The following is a 22,739-nucleotide window of genomic DNA, read 5'->3' on the forward strand; positions in this document are numbered from 1 at the left end:
TTAAGGAGAAGCTGAATAACTTAAGTTTTGTAATCTGTCCTATTCAAGAGGAAAAACTTCTGATCCATGCCTTTCAGTGCTACCTGCAAAACACCCTCCCTTTTCCTCCTGAAACCCTGCTTGGATAAGTCCTGCTTTGGTTCACATTTTTATCACCTGCTGAGTTTGTCTGCTGAGTTTCAGCCTTGGCTACTTTCACCTGGCAAGCCTGTCTAGCCCTGTAGCTTCACCTCCCAGCGTTTTCTGTCTCTTAAACAGTGACGAGTTGGCACGAATAGTAACTTAATAGAGAATCTACCCATGTCAGAAACTCAATGTTAAAATCCAAATATGACAACAGGGAATGGATTAGACTTTCAAACAGATCTCAGACTAGGAGTCTATGGTCCAAATTCCACATATAAGCACTACTTCCGTTTTCTTGTGGATTTCAAAAGTTTGTTCAGAAACCCCGATAAAGATCTTAACTGCTCAGATGTGATCAAGTAGGGACACTACCCAACCTGTCTTGGCATCCTTTTCTACCCCCTTAGAGTGAACACAGGGAAGAGAAAGAGATTGTCACTGCTGCCGCCTCAAGCAAAGCTGCTTGCTTCTGAATACTTCATGATAATCAATAGCAGATGTGTGGCCAGCCCTGGAAAGTTGCATAACTGTCTCACATTGCATTCGACTGCACTCGCTAGCCAATACGAGGGGGTCTCCAGTAGGCTGTTGAAAAAGAAAATTCAGTTAAAAAAATCTTTGTTTATCTCATCATAAAATTATTTCCTTGCTATAAGCAGTAAAGGTAGTGGTTAGAGTGGAAGTAGTTTGAATATTACTGCCCTTAAACTTGAATTTCCTTCATTATAAGGAGGAACTTTCTAATGATTAGAGAGCAAGTTGGACCCTGTTAAAGGAGTGAGTCTCTGTTAATAGAAGTAATCAAGGAGATTCTGGATGAATGCTTGCTGCCTGTGACATGTCTAGGAGATTGCTTCACAGCCAGGTAGAGGATTAGAGTAAATGACCTCTAAGGTCAATTCCAAACCTGAGTTTCTGTGACTATGATCATTGATCACTTTTTCCTCCTGCTCCTTTTCTGAAGATAAGCCAGGGATGCATAGGTCAGGTGTGGCACTGCCTCCTGGGCCTAGTCTCAGCCCTGCCTCTTTTCTTCCTGGTGAATCCCTTCTGTAGCCCCTCTCAGGTTATCCTATGTTGACCCCATTAACCTGGGCACAGTGAGGTTCGGCCCTTTTATTTTCACTTTCCATCGCTGGACCACACACATTAAATTGCCCCACCTATCTGGAACTTATGTAGGGCCAGCATTTAGGGCTTCCAAATAGATGCTCCCCAACCTAAAATAATCTGGCCTTATTCATGAAAGTATTTGGAAAAGTGATGAGGGGGACTTCATAATTTTCAGTGCTTCATCACATTCTTGACTCATATTTTTATTGTTGCTACCTTGTGAAATAAGTGGCATTATCCCCGTTTCACAGATGTGCAAACAGAAGCTCAGAGAGGTTAAATGGCTTGCTTATTTTTAGAAGAAAAGTGATAGAAGAATGAATAGAAAAATAAAATCCCAATGTAAATGAGGCGGTGCTTACTGAGTTTGTGGTAATCAGGCCCAGTTCTCCCACATTGAGTCTGGTGTTCTCTTCTCTGCTCCTGGCAACCTCACATCCAAGGAGGTTTAGTCAGGGTCCTGACTGAACTTTTAATTTAAAAAAGAAAAAAAAAGATCTGTAGTTTCATGTAGCTGAATAAATAGACACCATTAAACTTATGGTTTATTTAAAGCATTGAATATCAGGAATAGAATAGCTTTGATTTGAGGCTGTGATCTAAGCATTTGAACAGAGTGATCTGAGCATTCCATCCTAGAATCATGACCAGCTCAAACTTTTTGAGAATCTTCCAGTATAGCAATCTTTGAATTATTCTTCTGCAAAATAAAGGACTTGAATTTTACACGAGTAGTTTAATAGAGTGAGAAAGTCTGGATATAGGAAACGGGAGGCCTGGTTAGCATTTGCTGTAGTCTCAAAAACATTATTACTTAGTTTTGTGACCTTGAGCAAATTTTACAACCTCCCTTTCTTTAATTACATATCTGTAAAATGAGTATAGTGACCCAAGGGAACTAACTGAGAAGTCTGAATAAAACATATATAACTGCAAGGCATCATAGCTAAGTATTACAAAAGAAAGACCCAAAGACATAAATTCTTCAGATAGTATTTTCAGACCAGATTTTGAGTGTGTGTGTGTGTGTGTGTGTGTGTGTGTGTGTGTGTGTGTGTGTGGTGTTTCATCATCTGCTAAAAGTTTTTAGCAAGGAAGATTTCTTAGGAGAGAAATAAAAGCAAACACTGATAGTCTAGGAAATAAAAGCAAACACTGATAGTCTAGGAAACAAGTGTCTCCCAGATGTATTGTTCTCTCCCTGTGTGCGCTCACCCCAGATGTCAGCACTTCTATCCATTCCCTCAGAATTAACCACTCACACCCAGAGCATTAGTGAGCCTGGAGGATACACTGAAAATGCCATAGGGAAGAATGAGGAGAGGGTTTACCCAGAACAAACTTCAGACTCCCAGGCAGGGCCCTGGGAGGCAGCTTTCCCCATCCTCTGTCTCCACACTTATCCTCAGCCTTCTTCCTTGATTCACAGCAGTTCTGTCCCTGCCCCCCAGTCTCCTCCACCTCATCCCAGTACCAGCAGTGCATAAGCAGGAGGCCACTTGAGGCTCAGGGCTTGGCCTCCTGAGACGGTGTGTAAGGAGCCTCCACTGTCATTTGAAGGGCCCTTTCTCCACTTTTGGTAAATAAAACTTTCTTAAGGAAGAAGAGTGAGATCACCTGGGCCAGGCAGGGGCTCTGGGGAGACACCCATTTAGCCCCACCCCTCTTTTGGAAGGTTAAATGCAAGAGAATGTCTGAGGAGGAGAAGGATGCAAATCCTGCAGCGCTGACCAGGTGAGACCAAGAACACAGATCCTTCTGTGAAGAGAGGGATTGAAAGCCAAATTTATACATAGATCATGGAAGCCTTTAAAGACTCTCAAGGGTGTAGACATGAATAACAGAAGAAAAGGCGAGGAAAGCCTCAAAGTCAAATAGAAGAAAGCCACTTTTTATACCAAGTAAACAACTCTTTTTTCTTCCCTGACCTAAAATGTTGTTTATACAGATTCAGCCTCTTGTCAGCAGGGTAGAAATAAAAATATTGATGAAATGACCATTTCTGTAGCATGGTATTCTTATGACCTAGAAGCTGTTAAGTCTATGACAAATTGACAGAGATGCTTAGTCTTTTTCACTGCAGAGAACTTACAACATTCTTGAATGGGAGCAGAGTATGTGGTACCTCCTGAATGAACTGTACCTTCTCTTCCCAATTCTGCTGGCTTCTCTTCTGTGTAAGTCTGAACACTTGCTGCCCTCCCCTGTTCTTAGCAGACATCTGGGCCACTGTAAGCAAAAGGTCCAAAGCCCAGGCATTTTCCCAACAGCTTTATTGACGTATAATTTAAGAGGAGATGTTTCTGCTGTTCTGTATAAAGTTCAGTTGAGAGGTGGTGTTAATAAACCTTCCTTAGAACCGAGATCACTTGGAAGGTTGAACTCTTTAAGTCTCTGGTCAAAATTACCAAAATTATGCCAGTAAGCTCCATGTGAGCAGAGCCCTTTTACATGTGACACATGTAAATCTTCGATAATGACTGACTGAATGAAAAAAAACCAACCAAACAAAAAACAGAATCTTAGCCAGCACTGTAACTCTCCCATCTTGATACAGAAAGTGGGAGAGCCACTGTTGGACACGGGTAGAAGTTCAACATAGTATTTAAAAGCAGTTTGGTATTAAATGAGAAGTGCTGCTGACTTAGTTGCTATTTTGTATCAGGTGGTCTGTAAGAGATTGTTCTTGTGACTTCAGAGGTATCCCAAGCCACACTAAGAGGTGGTGGAGTGTTTCTTAAACATACAGAAGTGAACAGGTTGCACTTACACCAGATAACAAATCATTGTGATGTACTGGAGCGTACTTACTAGGGCTAAAAAGTAACTAATCTCCTTTTGAAAACAGAACAAAATCAAGAGGAAGTGACTGACCTAGTATCTGTCTGTTAGCGCAGACAACCAGGGAAACCCCAGAGAATCAGCTGCCCTTTGTCACCATTCTTTGGTGGGAGGGGGGCAGTGTAGCTTAAAGTTGTACAGGTGACTGAGGAGCATCCTTATCCACACAATATCTTTTTTTTCTTAGTGAATATTTATTGAACAGATACTATTTTTAGGCTAGTATACAGAGAGTGTTGTGGAAAAAATAAACATAGAAACCCTTGGGTAGTTTTTTTAACTATATTTTATTTATTTATTTATTTATTATTTATTTATTTATTTTTAATTTTTGGCCGCACCATGCAGCATGTGGGATCTTAGTTCCCCGACCAGGGATCGAACCCACGCCCCCTGCATTGGAAAGGCGGATTCTTAACCACTGCACCACCAGGAGATTCCCCCCTTGGGTAGTTTTTATGATGATTTCATAGAACACATAAAAAATATATACACCATTTTAACTGACCTCCTCGTGTTATATATTATACAGTTGTAGTTCAGAGGAGTGAAATAAGAAGTTGGAAAGAGCTAATTAGAGGCAGACACTGAACTAATACCTTATTTTACTAACACAGTCAGCTGGTTTCTTCTTTTAGGTGGTTAAGGAGATTTAGATAAATTTACAGTTAACCACAAAACAAAGAAATAAATGCTTACAAACAGTGAAACGCACTTCTGTAGAACTTCTGAGAAGGATATGGACACTTTCATATGGAGAGGTCCTAGAATATCTGGAATTTTGGATCCTAAAGAAGAGTGGTTTTTGCGGGGGGGTGGGAGGGGGGAGGGTAGGACAAGATGGAGAGAGGCTGTGATACAATCTTTTAAAATAAACTGAGCATGCCTTGCACTTGAGCTAGATCAGGACATTGTTCCCCAAGGTGACTTCTGGGCTGCATTTAAATACAAAAGTTTTTTGCCAGGTTTCCTGAGGATCCCAGCAAAAGTTCAAAGATCCACCTAGCTGCTAAAACGACTCTAAATTGAATTAGGAGGCTGACACAGCAGCGCTTGAACTGCTCATTCAGCAGTTGTTCTCCTCGGCTAAAACTGAGTGGAGCTGAAGGCCTTTTTGTGAACCCAGTGTAAAACAAGTCGGACATTAGGATGTGTACTTTAACACACCTTATGTGGTTTCTGCATAATTGGACTTGCAGGAGGACATTTCATAAATCATTCTTATGGGGGCACTTTCTGAAGGAAGAAGGTAAAAGTGAGTCCTTCCTGTGGCTGATGCGGCCTGGACTTCGGGTTGTGTGAATCTGCGTAATCATCACCTTGGAAAGGTGTTGCATCTTACTCCAATTATAGATGAATGGGAACTATCTTTATGTAGTTCACAGCCCTGGTGAGATCCTGCAGGGCTCCTGGCAGACATCTGTGGAAGTCTGGGCTGCCATGGGGGAGGGCAAGGACAGATGGCTCGTGTGGGGTGAGGTGGGGAGGCTTCCTGAATGATTCCTTGGATGAGACAGGAAAGGTCGTGTCTGACCGGTAAGGGAGCTTTTCTTTGGGTTCAGAATGACCTTCACATCTCCTCCGTAAGTCTGAAGTTGCAGAGTGAAGGTATGCATCCTAGCAGTTCAGGATGTGTGGCAGGGAGGACCTCGCAGTTAACTGCGATTTTTGGAAGGGTGCAGCCTGTTACCCTTTTGGTGGTGAGGTCAGTTTCCGGGAGGCTCCACAATACTGATATTTTCCAGATGTTTCTCCTCTTTTCTCCTTTCTGACTGGCTATGTCTTCCTCTCATCATCCTGCCCTTTTAGTAGAACTGAGATAAAATTCTTCTTGGTGTCTTAAGCATGTTAGAATCACTCAGCAGTAGGAACTGATTTAATATCTAGGCCTTATATTAATATTTATAATAGGCTTCACTGCTTGTGAATAGCATAAACACTTCTTTTCTGTTCAAACCCAATACTGAAATAAAACCCAAGAATATCTTTTACAAAAATTCACTTTTAATGGTGGCGGTAGTTTGTAATAATCTGTGTAGGATTTTATGGTTTTCATATCACTTTTTGCTTATATTACCTTCTTCAATACCAAACATAAATTTGTGAAGTAAATAAAATTTATTAATCCTCATTTTCCAGATGAGGAAGGGGAGGCCCAGAGAAGTTAAATAATTTGCTCAAGGTCATACAAATAATAAATGGCAGAACTAAATCTTAATTCAGATTCTTTATATCTGTTGTATATTCTTTTCATTAAATTTACTATAGGGCCTCTCTTCTTGTTTTTTGCCCATATTAAAAAAAAAAGGAAATGAAGAAAGAGAAAGCAGCTGGAAAATAAATTTATTAAAAGAATGTAACTTTTCTCACAGTTTCCTATTGGATATGAATTCCTATTGGATAGGTATGTTATTTGAGGACCTGTTGCCTTAGATTGGTAATAAAACTAATGCTCTGTAAAATACCTCAATAAGACAGGTATGTCGGTGGCAGCTCTGGTCTCCCATTCTCCGAAGGAAAAATTAAGGTTTCACAAGGCTAAGACGTCTTCCTCTCAGCCGGTTGTAGGAGCTTGTGGACCCGACCAGGGGGCAGAATTGAGATCTGTCCTCCAGGCTCTCCAGCCTCTCTATTCTATCAGCATTTCAAAAGCCTGACTACCTCCCCGCCCACGCCTCCTCTTTCGGCTTTCTGGAAGGAATTTATCCCTGGTAGTTGCAATTAGCGCAGGGAGGGAATCGCCCCCTCCGTCTGGGGGAATGGCCCTTGCGTAACTGCAGAGGAGGTAGTGCTCCCGGGTTGGGATTTGAGTAGGAGTGCTCGCCCGGGTTATACGGAATGAGAAAGCCGCCTTGTCTGCTTTTCCTGCGCAAAGGTAAGGGGTGGAGGCTACACCCCACTTTCTGATAAAGGCCCCCCTCTTGGGCTTGTGAAGCAGGTACCTTCCAGGCACATGGACCAATATCCACGTTACTTTCTTACAAAAATAACGCATAAACCCGAGCAGCTTTAAAATCCTTCATTTTGGGCGTATAAAACCCCAAGACACAGAAAGTTAAATGGGCGTCGAAAAACGTAACCTAAAGATGGAGACGCATTCTTTGGACTGCGTATGCGTTTATGCCTTATGTAAAACAGCAGCGCGCGCCGAGATGGGACTTTTTTCTTCCCTGCATATTGATTTACCAGGCATGGCCCGTCCGGGGTCCTGGCGGCCGGCACCCCTGTGCCCGGCCCCTCCACAAAGTCAGCCCCACCTGCGTGCGCCCGGCCACCAGCCGCCAGGTCGCCGGCGACGGGCTGGGGCGCGCGCCCCGGGGGCGGACTCCCGCCGCCCAGCTGAGACGCGATTCGTCACTCTTGCAGAACTTTCCCCCTGAAAATCCCTGCACCAGAACCAGCCCTCCCGCCCCGCGGAGGTTTTGATTTTAGTGGCTTTCTTTCCTTTTATTTTCCGTCGTGTGCGGGTTTGGGCTGCCGAGCAAATTTGCAGCTCGTCCATGTCAGCGGCAGTCGCTTCTGCCGCCGCTTACCCTGACACCATGCACTCCGAAGCAGAAGAATCGAAGGAAGGTACGAGTTTGATTTTGCTGGGGGGCCCCGCCAGATTCTGCGGAGGAATGTGGAAGTAGGGCGGAGTAGGCGAGCAGATGGGAATTTAAAAGTGAGCGATGGGTACTTTGTCCGCTCTCCCTGCGCCTTCGCTGCTCAGTTAGAGCCGAATGTGCCGAATCCTGGACCCTTCTCACCCCGCGGCCGTTCAAAGGGGAGGGGAGGAAGAGTCAGACCTAGCTCAGCCAGCCCACTAAAAGCTGCTTTCTAGATTTCTCTGGTAACGAAACAGCCCCAGTATTGACTCCAAGAACGCAAAATGTACTTGGAAGAGCGCTGCCTGCCTGCATCAGGACAGCCGAAAGCCGGATCCCCTGGAAGAGCCTTAAGAGTCAGGGGTCTCTTGAAAAAGGGTTTCAGAAATTGGAAACGTTGTGTGTTTCCGGCTAAAAGGGGAAGCTGCGTGGGGGCGGGGGGGGGAGCGAAAGATCTTTATTTGGGGAATAGGTTGGTTTTTTAGTTTTTGTTTTTATTTTCTTGTTGGCTGTTCAGCAGTGAATTTATTTTGTTGGAGGCTTTAAGGGGGCTGAGAGATGAGGGAGGCCTTGTGCAGCTTGAAACTGAGGAGAGTTTGTCTGTTTCCAACTTTGCCAAAGCAAAGGGTTTCATTTACTCCTAACAGAGAGCGGGTGACAGGGCTGGAAAAGCTCCAACCAAAACACAATTATACGCTGCTGTTAGTTCGGGGAGTTTATTTGTGTGTGAGTGTTTGTATGCTTTGTTTCCTGAAACTTTATGTATACAAAAGTCCTCTTGTAAGTTGAGGTAGGAGTACGGATAGTTGGGGGACTGTTCAAGATTGTGAAATTTCTTTTCTTTTCAAGTAGCCTCTTGGGAAGTTGGTAAATTTCAAGTCAGTCACAGCAGCTCTGGGAGCGTGAGGAACAGAAAGGAGCCCCATCGTTTCCCCATTTGGTAGATATCAGTCGGGGAGAGCCTTTAAAACTTGTCCTCTTCTTTTACTGAGTCCCATCCCCAAAGTAAAGCCCTGTGTTTCAAGATGTAGTCTCTGTGGGCTGACGTCTACTTTATTATGCTGTGTGAAGGAAGCAGTCAATAAAAACAGGCTTGTTTAATAGAAATATGGGGCTGGTGTGAATGAAAAATGACAGCCAGGAGCATTGTTTTTGAGCTTGATGTGGAGTTTGGGGGATTAATGTTTCCTTGCTGCCGCGGAGTCTGTCCTGATGGAGCTTTGTGCTGATGGAGGCTTTTCTGTTCTGTCTTTTAGACAGCAATTTACGTAAGTCACAAGTAGTCGGAGGCAAATAGGAAACGGGCTGAGCGAATCCAGTGGTGAACTTTTATATGAATTACGAGTAGCACTTACATTGGTATTTTTCTCCCAGGCATGTTTTTTTCTTTTGAAAAAAAGGGAGTGGGGAGAAAGTGGAAAAACAGTATCCCAAAGCATATGATACATTCTTCTAGCAGCACCCACATTCTTCTCTCCTTCCCAGCTCACCCGTTGCAAGCCTGAAAACTGGAGTGTGAAGAGGTCTTTTAATGTGCACCCCACCTTGTTCCTTACGTTATCCCTTAACGTTGTTCCTTACGTTTACATTATACAGATCTGTAGCAAATTATCCTGCCTCTGCTTTTTACAGAAAGCTCAGAATGTTTCTTTTAAAATAATATGAGGTGCTAGAGTTTTAAATTGATGGCAGTTAGGGTAGGATATGGACTAACTCTTGAGGGAGATTGAATAAATACTTCATTAACAAATGGAATCATGGTAGCTTCTGCCAGGAAATAAAGGATGAGTGTCTGTGTATATATGTGTGTTTTATGTGTGTGTGTCCCTGGCAGTTCTGGCAAGACTGGTTGTTGGCTGTGATCTAGAACCCTCCATTTAGCTACCACCACTCAGAAAGGAGCAATGCTGTTTAAATAGCTCCAGTTATCTTTATTCTCTATCCTTACTAATCCTGTCCCCTCTCCTTAGCTTTTTTTTTCTCCTTGTGGGCTTAATGTGTCCCATTTAGTATGAGATCACCACAAACTCTTCACAATGTCTGCATTACAAGAAAACTGCCGTTGGATGCTTCATGCCTGATTTGCTGTAATGAGAGACACTTTTAAGTCACTATTCTGAACCACAGTTTGAGACTAGTATACTTTGTTTGGGGTTGAAGCTGAAAAAAATATCAAGTCAGATTCAGAAATCCTTGGAGGCCAACATATTTGTGTATGTGAGTGAATGTAGAAGCAAATGACTGGGGATATTGTTAAGCCATCATAGCTTAGGACGTACTTGACTCTGTGCCAGGAGTGCTGGACCTCCATCCTCGGTCAATAGCCACCTCCTAAAGAATTGATTTAATTTTGCCTGCTTACAAATGAATAGGTGATTGTGCTTGAGTATTAAACAGAGAAAAAAAACCCAGACCTCACTTTATTAAAAGCTGAATGAGTTTAAGATATCCAGACATAATATGAATAGGAAAGCAAGAGAAAGGAAGGAAGAAGCCTACTTTATTAAATTGGGGAAGGCCATTGAAAGAAGGATATCACCAGTTTCCAGTGGATGGGGGCTTCCTGAGGAGATGGGTTGATGGACATATTTTTGGTATTTAATTGATTCCTGTTGAGTAAATTACTTAATTATAAAGTAGGGAAAATGAATGGCAGTTAAGATCTCAGAAGATCTTTCTAGTGCTAAGCATCAAGGAATCTGGGGCTCGTCTGTCCTGGTTATTGAAGCTTTGGTACCAGAAAGCAAGGAAGCCATTATTAAGGAGGCGTTGCTTTGGGGGGGTTGAGCTGTGAGTGAGCTCAGCTTCTCTGCTCTTGCCCATAATAGCACTTCCTGCCACCACCTCTCTCTTGTCTCACCAGGCCTGCTATTTCACAAAGAAAATGGTAGCCGTTAGACCACCCCCCCAACTTCCTGCTTCCAAACTGACAGACTCACCTTCACACACACACACACCCTCCCGGTGTCTGTGGAACAGGCGTGGTTCCTGCTGCGGAGCCCACTCCTTCCACCATGGGCTCCTAACTGCATCAGTTGGCCCCATGTCTTTCCTGGCTCCTTCCCTTCTGTGTATAGATGGGCTCAAGCTCCCTACTCTGGGGTGTTGGCACTTGGCGGTCTTTCTGCCCAAATTCCTTCTCCTCACCTGACCCTCTTTTCCTGGTCAGGTCTTTGGAGAGGCTCTTTCTGAACCTCCAACTTAAATTAAGATCCCCTTACTGCTGACTCTCAGGACACCTAATCTTTTCCTCACTGGTACTCACCACGTGGTTTAGCATCTTTCTCTAGAACACAAGCTGTTCTGTGTTTAAACACATGTCTGTTTTATTCCCCCCACTATGTCTCTAAGACCTATACAGTGAGAGGTGATCATTCAGTATTTATAAAATGAATGAATGATCTTCATTTTTGAAAGGTAATCCTCAGTACTTTGTTCATTTTAGACACTTATTTCTCCTTTAAAATGAACCTGCTTTTTTTTTTTTAACCTTTTGCGTGGTTCCTACTTTCTCACTCTTTGTCATCCCTCATCCACTGAAATCTGTCTTTTTCTCCACTACTCCACTGAAATTGCCCAAATCACCAGTGATTTCCGAGGTGCTAAAATCACCAGTGACCCAGCATTCATATTTTCGTCCTGATCTTGACCTTTTTTTGCAGCATTTGACACTAGAAGACCAGTGTCCCTGCAGTTCTAAACTCCTTCCTTAGTTCCTGTGCCTCTACACTCTCCTGATTTCCCTTCCTTTTTCTAGCTGTTTCTTTCTCATCTCCTAGACCTCCAGCCTGGGCTTTTCTAAGAGCCATCTGTACAGCCAGCTGCCTGGTAAAGACCATGCTTTTTTTTTTTTAATGGAAGTGTAGTTGGTTTACAATGTTGTGTTAGTTTCTGGTGTACAGCAGAGTGATTCAGTATACACATATATTTCATATTCTTTTCCATTATAGTTTATTATAAGATATTGAATGTAGCTCCCTGTGCTATACAATAGGACCTTATTGGTTATCTATTTTATATATAGTAGTTTATCCCAAGCTCCTAATTTATCCCTCCCACCCACTTTCCCCTTTGGTAACCATAAGTTTGTTTTCTGTGTCTGTGAGTCCAGGTAAACACCATGCTTTAGTGAATGTCAAATAGGTATCTCACATTCAACAGGTCTACACTGAGCCCATCATTTCCTCCTCTTCACAAATCTGATCCTCCTTTTGTATCATCACTGAATATCACTGCACTCTTTTTGGCTTCCAAACTACAAATCTTCAAGTTGTCCTTGACCCTACGCTCTCCTTTATCTTCAGCTTCCAGCTGGCACTTCATCCTCCTCATTAGCTGTTGAATGCATCTCCTTCTCTTCATCTTCCTGGCCCCTGCCTTGGTTCAAGCCCTCAGCGTTTGTACCCTCATGATTACAATAACTACTTCTCTCATCAGGGTTCTTGGCTGAAAGAAATGGAAGTTGATTCCTGCTATTATGAGCTGAAGAAGGTATTGAAAGTATATCGGATAGTTCACAGATCCACAAAAAGAATTAGCCTCTGAAAAATGCGTCAGGAAAAGCAGCCAAGAATCTCCTGATTAGGACCTCACCGTGGCCTTGGCCTCCTGTATATTTTTCAGTTCTGTCACTGATGGGACTCCAGGTGTGATTGAATATTTGGTCATCCTCGACATTTAAAGATCTCAGAAATAAGCCAGCTGATTTGTCAGTGCTAGATTGTGTCCTTGCCCCTTGCTGCCTGTGGGAGAGGGGACTTCTGGTTCCAGCTTTGGGAGTGAGAGGTAGGGGTGTGACTCCTCCAACCACTTGCAAAGGGAGTGTTTCTTCAGAAATAGAAAGGGACTTCTGACATGGATCACCAAAACAGCAACAGACATCTACCACACCGCTGGACTCGTTCATCCAACCCTGGTGTTGCCCTGTTTATTTACTTCCTTGTTCCCTCAACAAATGGCGTTTCTTTTTGGGGGATCACTGTCTTGCCCCTCCTCAAGTGGGTAATGTCTCACTTACCCAGTGGACCCAGTTTGGAGTAGATGATCTTTCACGGCATTCCCATAATACCCTGTATTTCCCTCAGTAGTACCATGTTTTCATGTATTATGGCTATTAATTTTCTTTTCCTTTGCCTCCACTTCGTTATAAGTTTTTTCGGAAAGCAAGATGCGTGCATGTTTTGTTTTGTTTTTGCTTGACCTAGGGCCTCTCTTATAGTAGGGCCTAATAAAGCATTGTCAAATTAATCAATTTAAAATGAGATTACATGGGCTTCCCTGGTGGCGCAGTGGTTGAGAGTCCGCCTGCCGATGCACGGGACACGAGTTCGTGCCCCGGTCCGGGAGGATCCCACATGCCGCGGAGCGGCTGGGCTCGTGAGCCATGGCCGCTGAGCCTGCACGTCCGGAGCCTGTGCTCCGCAACGGGAGAGGCCACAACAGTGAGAGAGGCCCGTGCACCGCAAAAACAAAAACAACAACAACAAAAATACGATTACATGAGATGATGAAACTTTTTAGAGCAATGCTGAGAAGTTGTCTAGCCTCACTCTTACAGGAATAGTGCCTTCCAAAACTAGAGGACAAATCTATTTAGTGTTTCTTAGATTCTCCACTAAAGTACTTTTAATGGCAGAGGCAAAACAAGCATGTATCTTTGATCACTGGGGTTGGGGCCTAAGGTGGCTTATGAACATCTCAAATTGCCTTGAAGACTGAAGAAGCCATTATGAAACTAAAATGTATTGAGTGCTTCCATGTGCCAGGCACAGTGCTAAGCATCTGTTTATGTATATTATCTCACTGAACACTTGTTTAATAACCCTTTGTTTTAGTTCCACTTAACAATTAAGAAAACTAAGGTTCAAAGATTTTAAAAACCATGCCTGAAATCACAAAACTAGAAAAGGTAGAATCAAGATTTGAATGGAAGCCGACTATCCATAGACCCTGGGCTTTCAACCGTGATGTGGTACTTCCAGGAATGTCCAAAAGCTGCTCTCCCCCATCCTCAAGTAATCTTGGCACTCAGGAGGATGCTCTGTGTGGTCCTGTGTCCACTTGTACCCCATTTTTGAGAAGACAGGAGTGGAGAGACCAGATGTCTTAGAGGAGAAAGAGAAGAGCCCAGGCTTGAGTACATCCTCTACCCCTGATGCAGGAGATGTAGGAACCCAGCAGGACTGGGTGGGAGGTACCTGGAGCCTACCGCAGCAAGAGGGACCAGAGTACCTGTGGTACAAGAGAGGGACCTCACTTTCTGAGCCAGTGGCCAGCTTGAGAACGGAGAGCTTGGATTCCCCAGGTCACTGATGTGAAGCAAGGTTCAGTTACGTGTGTGTTAAGTTATTACAACTGGGTGACTTTGTAGCATCCACTGAATTTCAAGTTTCTTTAAAATCTGCAAGGACTATATACACATGTGAGTGATTCTCAGCACAGTTGTGTTCTACTCACTTAATTCGTCATGCCTCCTGATAATATGTTAATTTGTTGGGCATATGCACAGGCATTTGCACTCTCAACTGTAGCCTTCCTCAGCTTTAGTATTATTTAACAGGTGCCTAACCTATTCCTCAGTGCTTCTGCAGTGGTTTCTCTGAGCTCCAGGTTGCTTTGAGTCCATCTCGCTAGAGACTGCCAGAGCTGGGGTCCCAATTCCTGGGGGTTTTCAGGAATGGATCAATCAGAGCGCCAGTCAAGTGACTGAGATCAGTCAAGTGCCAGGACAAGGTGTGCCTGAGCTTTGCCCCCCCCGCCCCAGCCCATGTGCCTTGCAGAACCTTGCCGGGATCTCATGGTCAGCATTACCCCACCTCCCAGGAATTTTAAATCTTCAAGGAGACAAAAAGTAGAGACTTCCACTACAAAGAAGGGGACCAATACCTGTCAAAGTGTTGATCATAGAAAAGTTCAGTTGTTCCATGGTGGTGATTTATTAACATCCTCTTCTATAATCAGAAAGCTCAGTGGTATCGTATAAGCTGCCCACACCAGGTGGTGTCCTCCCTGTTTTAGATAATCATGTTCATTGCTAAGCATTACCATACTGGGGTTCTCCCCTTTCCCCTCCCTTCCCTAGCCCTTGCTTTGCACAGGGAATGATGAGTTCAGAGGTGAAGCAGTAGTTTGGCTCTGATAAAATGCACACGGCACTTGGTGCAGCTGACCTTGATGTCATTTATAATGTAGAAGGTGCAGCCTGTGCTCTAAAACACTGGACTTTGATGTGATTGTTTCCATTTATATAGTCATTAGCCTTGGAGCGCTATGTGCTGACAAGGACTAAAAATGGAAAATCCATTTAGAGATCTGTGCCATACTGTCTCTTCTGCAGTGGACATCACTGATAACCTGGTATTGCCTGACACCCCCAGCTCTGTAAGCCGAATTATACCGGGGCCTTTTTCTTCCTCACTTCTGAAATTTTCATCAGACTGAATTTGCATCACACCTTTCTTGTCCTCACATTAGGATGCCTTGGAACAACCAGGATAACATGGATGATTAAGTTCCCTGCTCCTGGGACTTCCCTGGAGGTCCAGTGGTTACGGCTCCATGCTTCCACTTCAGGGGGCGCAGGTTTGATCCCTGGTCCGGGAACTAAGATCCTGCAAGCTGCTCGGCGCAGCCAAAAAAGAACAAAAACAAAAAACAAATTCCCTGCTCCTGGCTGTTGATAATCCAGGAAGTAACCAAAAAATGGGTGGGTAAAAGAGAATGCCGTAGGGTGAGAGAAAGTCTCGGGACCCACTGATTTCGTTTCAGCGTAATGCAGTGGCTAGATTTGCCACAAACCGTTTGTCAACATTTCCATCTGTATGAGAAGGATGCTAACAACTTGAGAAACATTGAGATGAACATGGTCGTATACTTCATTCAGTAGATTGTGCCTAAAAAGATAGTATAAGCTGCATTTTTAAAAAAATCAAGTCAGTATATATATCTGAAATATTTAAGGAAGATCTACAGTGAGAAGCCTTTTATAATTAAAATGATTCCCCCTACAAATACAAGTAGAATCACCATGAATTTTTTTTTTTTTTTTTCCGGCCGCACTGCACAGCTTGTGGGATTTTAGTTCCCTGACCAGGGATTGAATCCAGGCCGTCAGCAGTGAGAGCGTGGAGCCCTAAACACTGGACCGCCAGGGGATTCCCCAAACACCATGATTTAGAGTTAAAAGCAACTTTGCAGGTCCTTTCGTCTAACCTTTTCATTTAGAAATGAGGAACTGAGGCCCAGAGAGGTGGTGTTTAGGCCCTTTCTACCCACCTTGTGCCTGCTTGGCAAACAAGAAATTTTGCAAGCCTAGGTTTCAGCATCCCGGATTTTTGCATGAGATCTCCTGGAAGCAGGACGATCTAATCTGTTTGTGTGGGTGTCATTCATTACCTTTTGGGGGAATTTATTTCACCTTCTCTTATGTGTACCTCAGGAAAGTAAAAGATGAGGAGGCATTGTGAAATAAAATTTAGCTCTTCAGTAGATCCTTTTAGATCCCTGGTTTTGAAGGTTGATAGACTGAGTGAGAGGCAATTTAACAGTGAGCTCACTTGTTTTCATTCCTTTGAGAACATCACTCAGGAAAATTAGCTCAATAGTTGGTTGGGCAGGGGTGCTCTTCCTTGGGGAGAAGGTGTGCATGTATGTGGGTGGGAAGGGAGTGGGCATTAGACACTGGACATGCAGTTGCAGGAGCAGATGGGCAGCCCACAGCCTGTTTTTCCCTGGAGCACTGTGGGCCCGGTACATGCTGGGGAGTCAGAACATGTTCTTTTTTGAGAAGCAGCCCAATGCTCCCCCCGCCGCTGATCGAGATAGCTGAAAGAGCAATTGCTTAGATCTTTTTTCTTCCAGTTTTGTTAAGATATAATTGACATGCAGCACTGTGTAAGTTTAAGGTGTACAGCATAATGATTTGACTTAACATCATGAAATGATTATCACAATAAGTTTAGTGAATATCTGTCATCTCATATAGATACAAATTTAAAGAAACAGGGAAAAAATATTTTTTCCTTGTGATGAGAGCTCTTAGGATTTACTCACTTAAAAACTTTCGTATATAAGATATAGCAATGTCAATTATATTTATCATGTGTCTTAAATCTTGTTCTAAACCTTGAAGGAGAGTTAGGCGTAGACCTGTAGTGTGTCCTGAGTGACTGACCGCAGAGTGGGCAGTAAATGGCTGAGGGAATGCTGCTCCGGGAATCTGTAAGACTGTAAATCTCGTGTTGTTAGGTTGGTACCTACGGTATTTACGGTTTTAAAGATGTATGGGGGTTTGTGTTTGTATACATAGCATCGTCTGTGGACTAACATTGCAATTCAGTCTCCAGCTTCATCGTGACAAACAACATTTAATTTTATAAATAACTGGGAGTAAAGTTTCTTCCAAGGAAATGCTGAAGCAAAGAGGCCGCTAAGCAGAATGCCCTAAGTGACGATGACAGCTTGAGGTCTGAAGCCTTAAGACCTCATGTCCCCAAGTCAGGGTTGACTGTCAGGAAGAGAATAAGGAATTGATTAACTTTCCTTCCAGTGTGACCTACCGTGTATCCTTGATGGCAGCTCGCCTGGCCCAGGTATGTGTTTTCATGTGGCCCCCTGTGCTAGGCTGAGGAGCTGGGGACCAGAGGTGTCCCCAGAAGTAGAGGCTGTTCTGCTCACCATGGACAGTCCTGTTTCCCAGGTGCAGCCTCTCTCCCTCAATCACTGCTGCCTTCCCTGGGATACTCATAGCAGCAGATGTTGGCTGAGTTAGTACTTCCTCTGCGGGGCCTGGAGAAGCAGATTGTGTGTATAGAGGGCCCTGCCCTGAAAGAACTCCTGGTTCAGGCCATCACACACAGGACGTGTGCATTCATAGGACAAAATATATAATGGGGAGCTTAGGTTGGGTACAGGTCAGAAGATGAGGCAACAGACCCTTTGAGAATCTAGAGGAGAGAGTGTTCACCAGACATTGTCATGGGCAGCAGTGCCTTCACAGAGGGGTTAGCTGGGACTTCAGCAAGGCCCTTTAGGGAAGCAGAGGAGAGTGAAGGAAGGAGGTTTACGGCAGCGTGGAGTGGAGGGTTCATGGGCAGTGTTGGTGGGCTGTATTGCAGCGGTACATGGCGCCAGCCTAGAAGCCAAGCTGCCCAGAGGGACATTATGGGTAGCAGACAAGGCACTGGGAATCAGACCAGTTGTACTCCTGACTTTGCCGTTGGTTGTCTGTGCAACCTTCAGTCGCTGATTAGTCTCTCAGAACTTCAGTTTCCTCATTAGAATAATGAAGGCATTGACATTAGACTAAAGCGTGCCTGAGATACCATTTAGGAGGCAAACACAATTATTGTAAAGAACTGGGGGGTTTTGAGCTGGAATAGGGTAGGTGCGAAGTAGTGTTGTAGGAATACTAAGCTGACAAGAACCCTGGGTTGGTCTGGAGGATCAGCTGAGCCCTGGTAAAGGACCCTGGGCAGAAAAGTATGTGACTCTCCACTCAGAAGAGGAGAATTGATTTCCCTTATGTGATCTCTGAGGGTAAGATTGAAGAGAGAGGTGGGGGCTGGTCTGTGGAGTTAGTCTCTGAGAATACCCACTTTTACAAGGGAAAGAGGTAGGTGCATCTCGTAAAGGAAACAGAAATGGAGACACTCAAGAGGTAGGAGGAAACCAAGGAGAGAACAGGGCTTTAGAAGCCAGGAGGACAAGAGCCCCATGGAGGTGGTGGTCAGCCATGTCTAAGGAGAGGTGCTGTAGAAAATAGCTTTGCTGTCTTCTCCTTGGGCCTCAGCAAAAGCTTTGAGCCTGTGTTTGAAGAGCTCATCTGCTAAGAATACCTCATGAGTGTTCCATCGATATTTAGTGGAGGGCTTCCCTGGTGGCACAGTGGTTGAGAGCCCGCCTGCCAATGCAGGGGGCGCGGGTTCGTGCCCCGGTCCGGGAGGATCCCACGTGCTGTGGAGCAGCTGGGCCCGTGAGCCATGGCCGCTGGGCCTGCGTGTCTGGAGCCTGTGCTCTGCAACGGGAGAGGCCACGACAGTGAGAGGCCCGCATACTGGAAAAAAAAAAAAAAAAAAAAATTTAGTGGACACCCTAGGAAATGAGGGAAGGCATGCGGGGCCCAGGGGATGACTGCCCCAGCTGTGAGCAAGCACCCAGGCTCCTGAGGGAGGGAGACTTTGATCATCCTAGGACCTTCCAAGTCCTAGTTGCCAGTAGCTTCCTTTCTGATTTCCACCGCCATCACCTCTGACCTCTCCCTGTGACATTGCACAAAATCAGCCCTGGTGCTTAAGGGTAAGAAGTGAATATAGGTGGGAAATTTAATCCAGCTCTTCATACTGGGAAAAAGTTTTGGCCAGTCTGAGAATTAGGGAATTTTTCTCTCTTCCCTTTCACCTTCACTTCCTCTCTGCCCCATTTCCCCCCCCCACCCCCGCCCGGTATGACAGGAATGCATGTTTTGGAAAACCACTGGTGGTTCTGCTAGGGGTACCCTAGATTTGACATATTCAGAGCTCTGAAGCTCTGAGAGTTTTAGTCTTTTACATGTTAAATAGGATTTGAGCCACACTAGTAAGTTGAGCCATTCTGAGGAATTTTTAACCTCTCCTGAGGTTAGCACCAATGAGATAATGCTTGTATCAGTGATTAGACAGCTTCACCCAGGAGGTGCTGGATAAATAAGGAGACTTATAATCACAAAGGCAGAACCCACCCGTGGCCTACCTACAATATTTACCTGGTTAAGAAGTACTCATTTCCCATTCTGTAAAAAGCAAGCAAGAATGGGCTTGCTCCAAGGAATATTTTTCTTCTGTAAAGTTATATGATAACAGTAAAGGATTAGTGCACTGACTGTTCTCCTTATTGTAAAGCACTTACAAAACCATTTTCACCTTTGAGGGTTAAAATTAGAATTAAGTCAGTTATGAAACAGCTAGAATGAAAATGCACCCCTCTCCAACATCACAAGTCTAAACGCTGGACTCCGGTTCTTCAGACAAAGGAGATAATTAAAGAAGGCGTCTCTCCAGAGTTTCCACGGAGGTAGAATTCAGGGGCCAGTAGCGCCAACAAAAGGGAAGGAGGGGCTTCCCTGGTGGCGCAGTGGTTGAGAGTCCTCCTGCCGATGCAGGGGACACGGGTTCGTGCCCTGGTCCGGGAAGATCCCACATGCCGCGGAGTGGCTGGGCCCGTGAGCCATGGCCGCTGAGCCTGCACGTCCGGAGCCTGTGCTCCGCAACGGGAGAGGCCACACAGTGAGAGGCCCGCGTACCGGGGGGGAAAAAAAAAAAAAAAGAAAAGGGAAGGAGAAGAAACTACTGGGAAACAAGAATAGTGAAGGAAGTCGAGGGAGTGGCCGTTTGGCAGGTTTTGACATTTCAAGGGAACAATGAGGAAGAAATAGTGAGTGGGAGGGAGGGGGAGTGGCAGGCAGTGGCAGGCACAGGGTGGGACCCAGACTTGATGCCGAGCCTCCTAGGAGAGAGAGGGGAAGGGAGGTGTAAGGAAATCACTTGGAAATGGAAAAAAAAAAAAAAAAAAGATAATTTATGCAACACTAGAGAGGCAAGAGACCACCGTGACTGAGGTGAGAAGTTTTGGCAGTTTATTTTGTTTGCTTGTGCAGTTAACAGAAGGTATGAAGGAGTGCTGGTCTCCAAAGTAAGATGCAGCTTGGAGCCCGTGAACATCGTGGCGTTTGGAGGACACACAAGCACTCCAGTTCTTCTCAGGCAGGATTAATGCAGGGGCCCATAAACAAGGACGTGACATTGAGGAATGCTGCTGCTTTTCCAACGGCTAAATCGGGGCCGGTCAGAAGCAAGGGCTGTGTTGTGTTGGCTTGGATTCCTAGTGACTTTCTACTGGGTTATAAAAATGATTTCCTCAAAAAGCTTGCCAATGGCAGATGATGAATTAGAAAAGCGGTAATGCCAGCCCGGCGGAGTCCTCTCAAAGCAGTCAGCTGTACCGTACCATCCTTTGGATGGAAGGCCGGTGGGACTTTTAGTGCATGGCTGTTGGAGGAGGAGAGAGCCGTTGTCACCCGTTCCCCCAATGAAGCTGCGCCTAATTTCTGCGGGCTTCACGCATTAGCAAGTCTCACTTGCTAAGTGAGCAAGCTCACTGAAGAATCTCAGGCTGAGGGTTTTTTATGGGCAGAGCTGGTGTACATTATTTGGCTCACACGATCATTTGCTCTGACTTGATGATCAAGGGGATAACCCTGGAAGTGCAGGAGCGGTTACTTGACGTTCTTGTCGCCGTCCATCCCAGCATGCTTTGGGGCTGCCCCTCTGCCAGCGCCTGGGGCGGGGTGGGGGGAAGGGAGGTGTTTCTTATGCTCAGCAGTGGAACTTCAGCTGGCTTGTCTCAGCATGTGTAAGGGTTAATCAGGTAAATTATAACTGAAGCCTGCTGTAGCCCTCAGGGCTGCTAGGGAAAGGGTCATTCTTACAATCCTTAATTGTATTCCTCTTTTTCTCAAAGATGGGTTTTTAATGTAACATTATGGTGTTTGACCAGTGGATAAAGACCTTCCTGATCTGTATTTCAGACCCTCGTATTCTTGTTTCTTTAAAATTCTCAGGTGACCCTTCCTTTAAAATATAATTAGATTAAAATTAAACACAAAAAGGAATAAATTGATTCTGTTGTTGTTGCTTAGTTCCTTGAGATCTTCTGCATCTTGGGGCATTTTTGTAAATGAAGATGTGGAATGTCAATTGGACTATTTAATCCAGAGGGGGAGTGAGAGAACTGTTATATTTGGTAGTAATGCTGGAATATCACAGAAACTACCAGAAAATAGTCTCTTAGAGTAACATTGTATGTTCTTTTCTTTCTGTTTTGTTTTCATGGCACCATCTATCCTTATTCTGTGAAATAATCAAACCTGTTTTCATTATGTATCTTTTAAAGCTTCAGTTAGCCAGATGTTTTTTAATGTTTGATGCTGTTTTTTTATTCCATGAATGACTCAATTGACAGAATGTAAGCAGCTACTAAACTTGGCAGTTTTTTGCCATCATCATGCCCCTGGACAGGAAGTGTTCAGTATAGATATGACTAACCAGTTTCCAGGCTTAAAAATAAAGTGGGGGATTTCTGGACAGAATAGATCTTTGTCACTCAGTTCAACATGGCTGATAAGTGTGAAGCTCTCAGCAGCCACTTGGCTTTCTCACTTTTACCAGGCCATCACTTCACCTGACATTTTCTGTTAGACAGATTGAAACTTTATGGTGTTGGTGGGTTTTGGGTTTTTTTAACAAAATAGGAGGATATTTGAATAGTCGTGAGAATCAGCGTGAGTCAGTATTCTCTCCTCGTTGCCTCCTTTATTTTTAGCTCCTTTTAAATCATCACCCTCCTGAGGTAGGTAATGGGGAAATAATCTTCACCTGCCTATGTAGCAGCTTAAACTGAAAGCGTCAAGGACGTGCCCAGACAACTGTATACTCAAGACTTGTCTTCTTGAGTCTAAGGTCTACTTGAAGCAGCATTTTTTTTCCCCAAAGTTACTTCCAATCATTCTAGTGATTCTTTGATTTCTTTTGTCAGATAGCCCCTTAGCAACTTAGGACGAATCTATACTCTTTTGACAGATACCAAAAGGTTTTTTAGCACCTCTCTGCCTACAGTTATTGTTTCAGGACTTCAAAGATAACTTCATATTTTATTTTGTCTTGCTGTCTCTCTAAATAACATAACTTTCCCTCTCTTAATACAGTTTTTTCTCTCCTTTCTTTCTTATTCTAAACAGCATTTTTTAATTCTTTTTTCTTTTTGGTCTTAGGGATTTAAGATGTCGTAATACCATGTTTTGTGGAAATGCTGAATTAGAGACAACATTTATTAAATGACAGTCTCTAACAACAACAACAAAAAAACTGTTTCTCTTAACTCTGTGCAGGTGTTTGAGCTTCTATTTGTTTTCAAATAAGAAACTTGCCAGGGAATGATGATTTAAAATACAAAATGCATGCAAAATATTTTTAGTTTGGGTTAAGGTGAGGTCAGTAATGGTTCTTTGGGACAACTCAGCTTTATTTGCCAAATTTAGAA

General features: G+C 44.1%; 1 protein-coding gene across 4 annotated transcripts in view; it reads left to right on the forward strand.

Moving 5' to 3' along the window:
* TNFAIP8 (TNF alpha induced protein 8) overlaps nucleotides 1-22,739 on the forward strand; it is a 137,507-nt gene that overhangs the window by 91,141 nt on the left and 23,627 nt on the right. Inside the window, exon 1 of one of the 4 annotated variants that reach the window (XM_007119635.4) lies at nucleotides 6,937-6,955. The exons of 2 other annotated variants lie outside the window; for them this stretch is intronic. Coding sequence is in view for 1 of the 2 variants with exons in the window: in XM_007119634.3 (XP_007119696.1) it covers nucleotides 7,581-7,653 (73 nt within the window). In the remaining variant the exon portion in view is untranslated. Of the gene's footprint in view, nucleotides 1-6,936; nucleotides 6,956-7,467; nucleotides 7,654-22,739 lie in introns of those variants that run through there. One more of the 4 variants, XM_007119634.3, reaches the window with a different exon arrangement.

The sequence above is a fragment of the Physeter macrocephalus genome, chromosome 8, assembly GCF_002837175.3.
Source record: "Physeter macrocephalus isolate SW-GA chromosome 8, ASM283717v5, whole genome shotgun sequence".
Taxonomy (NCBI): Eukaryota; Metazoa; Chordata; class Mammalia; order Artiodactyla; family Physeteridae; genus Physeter; species Physeter macrocephalus.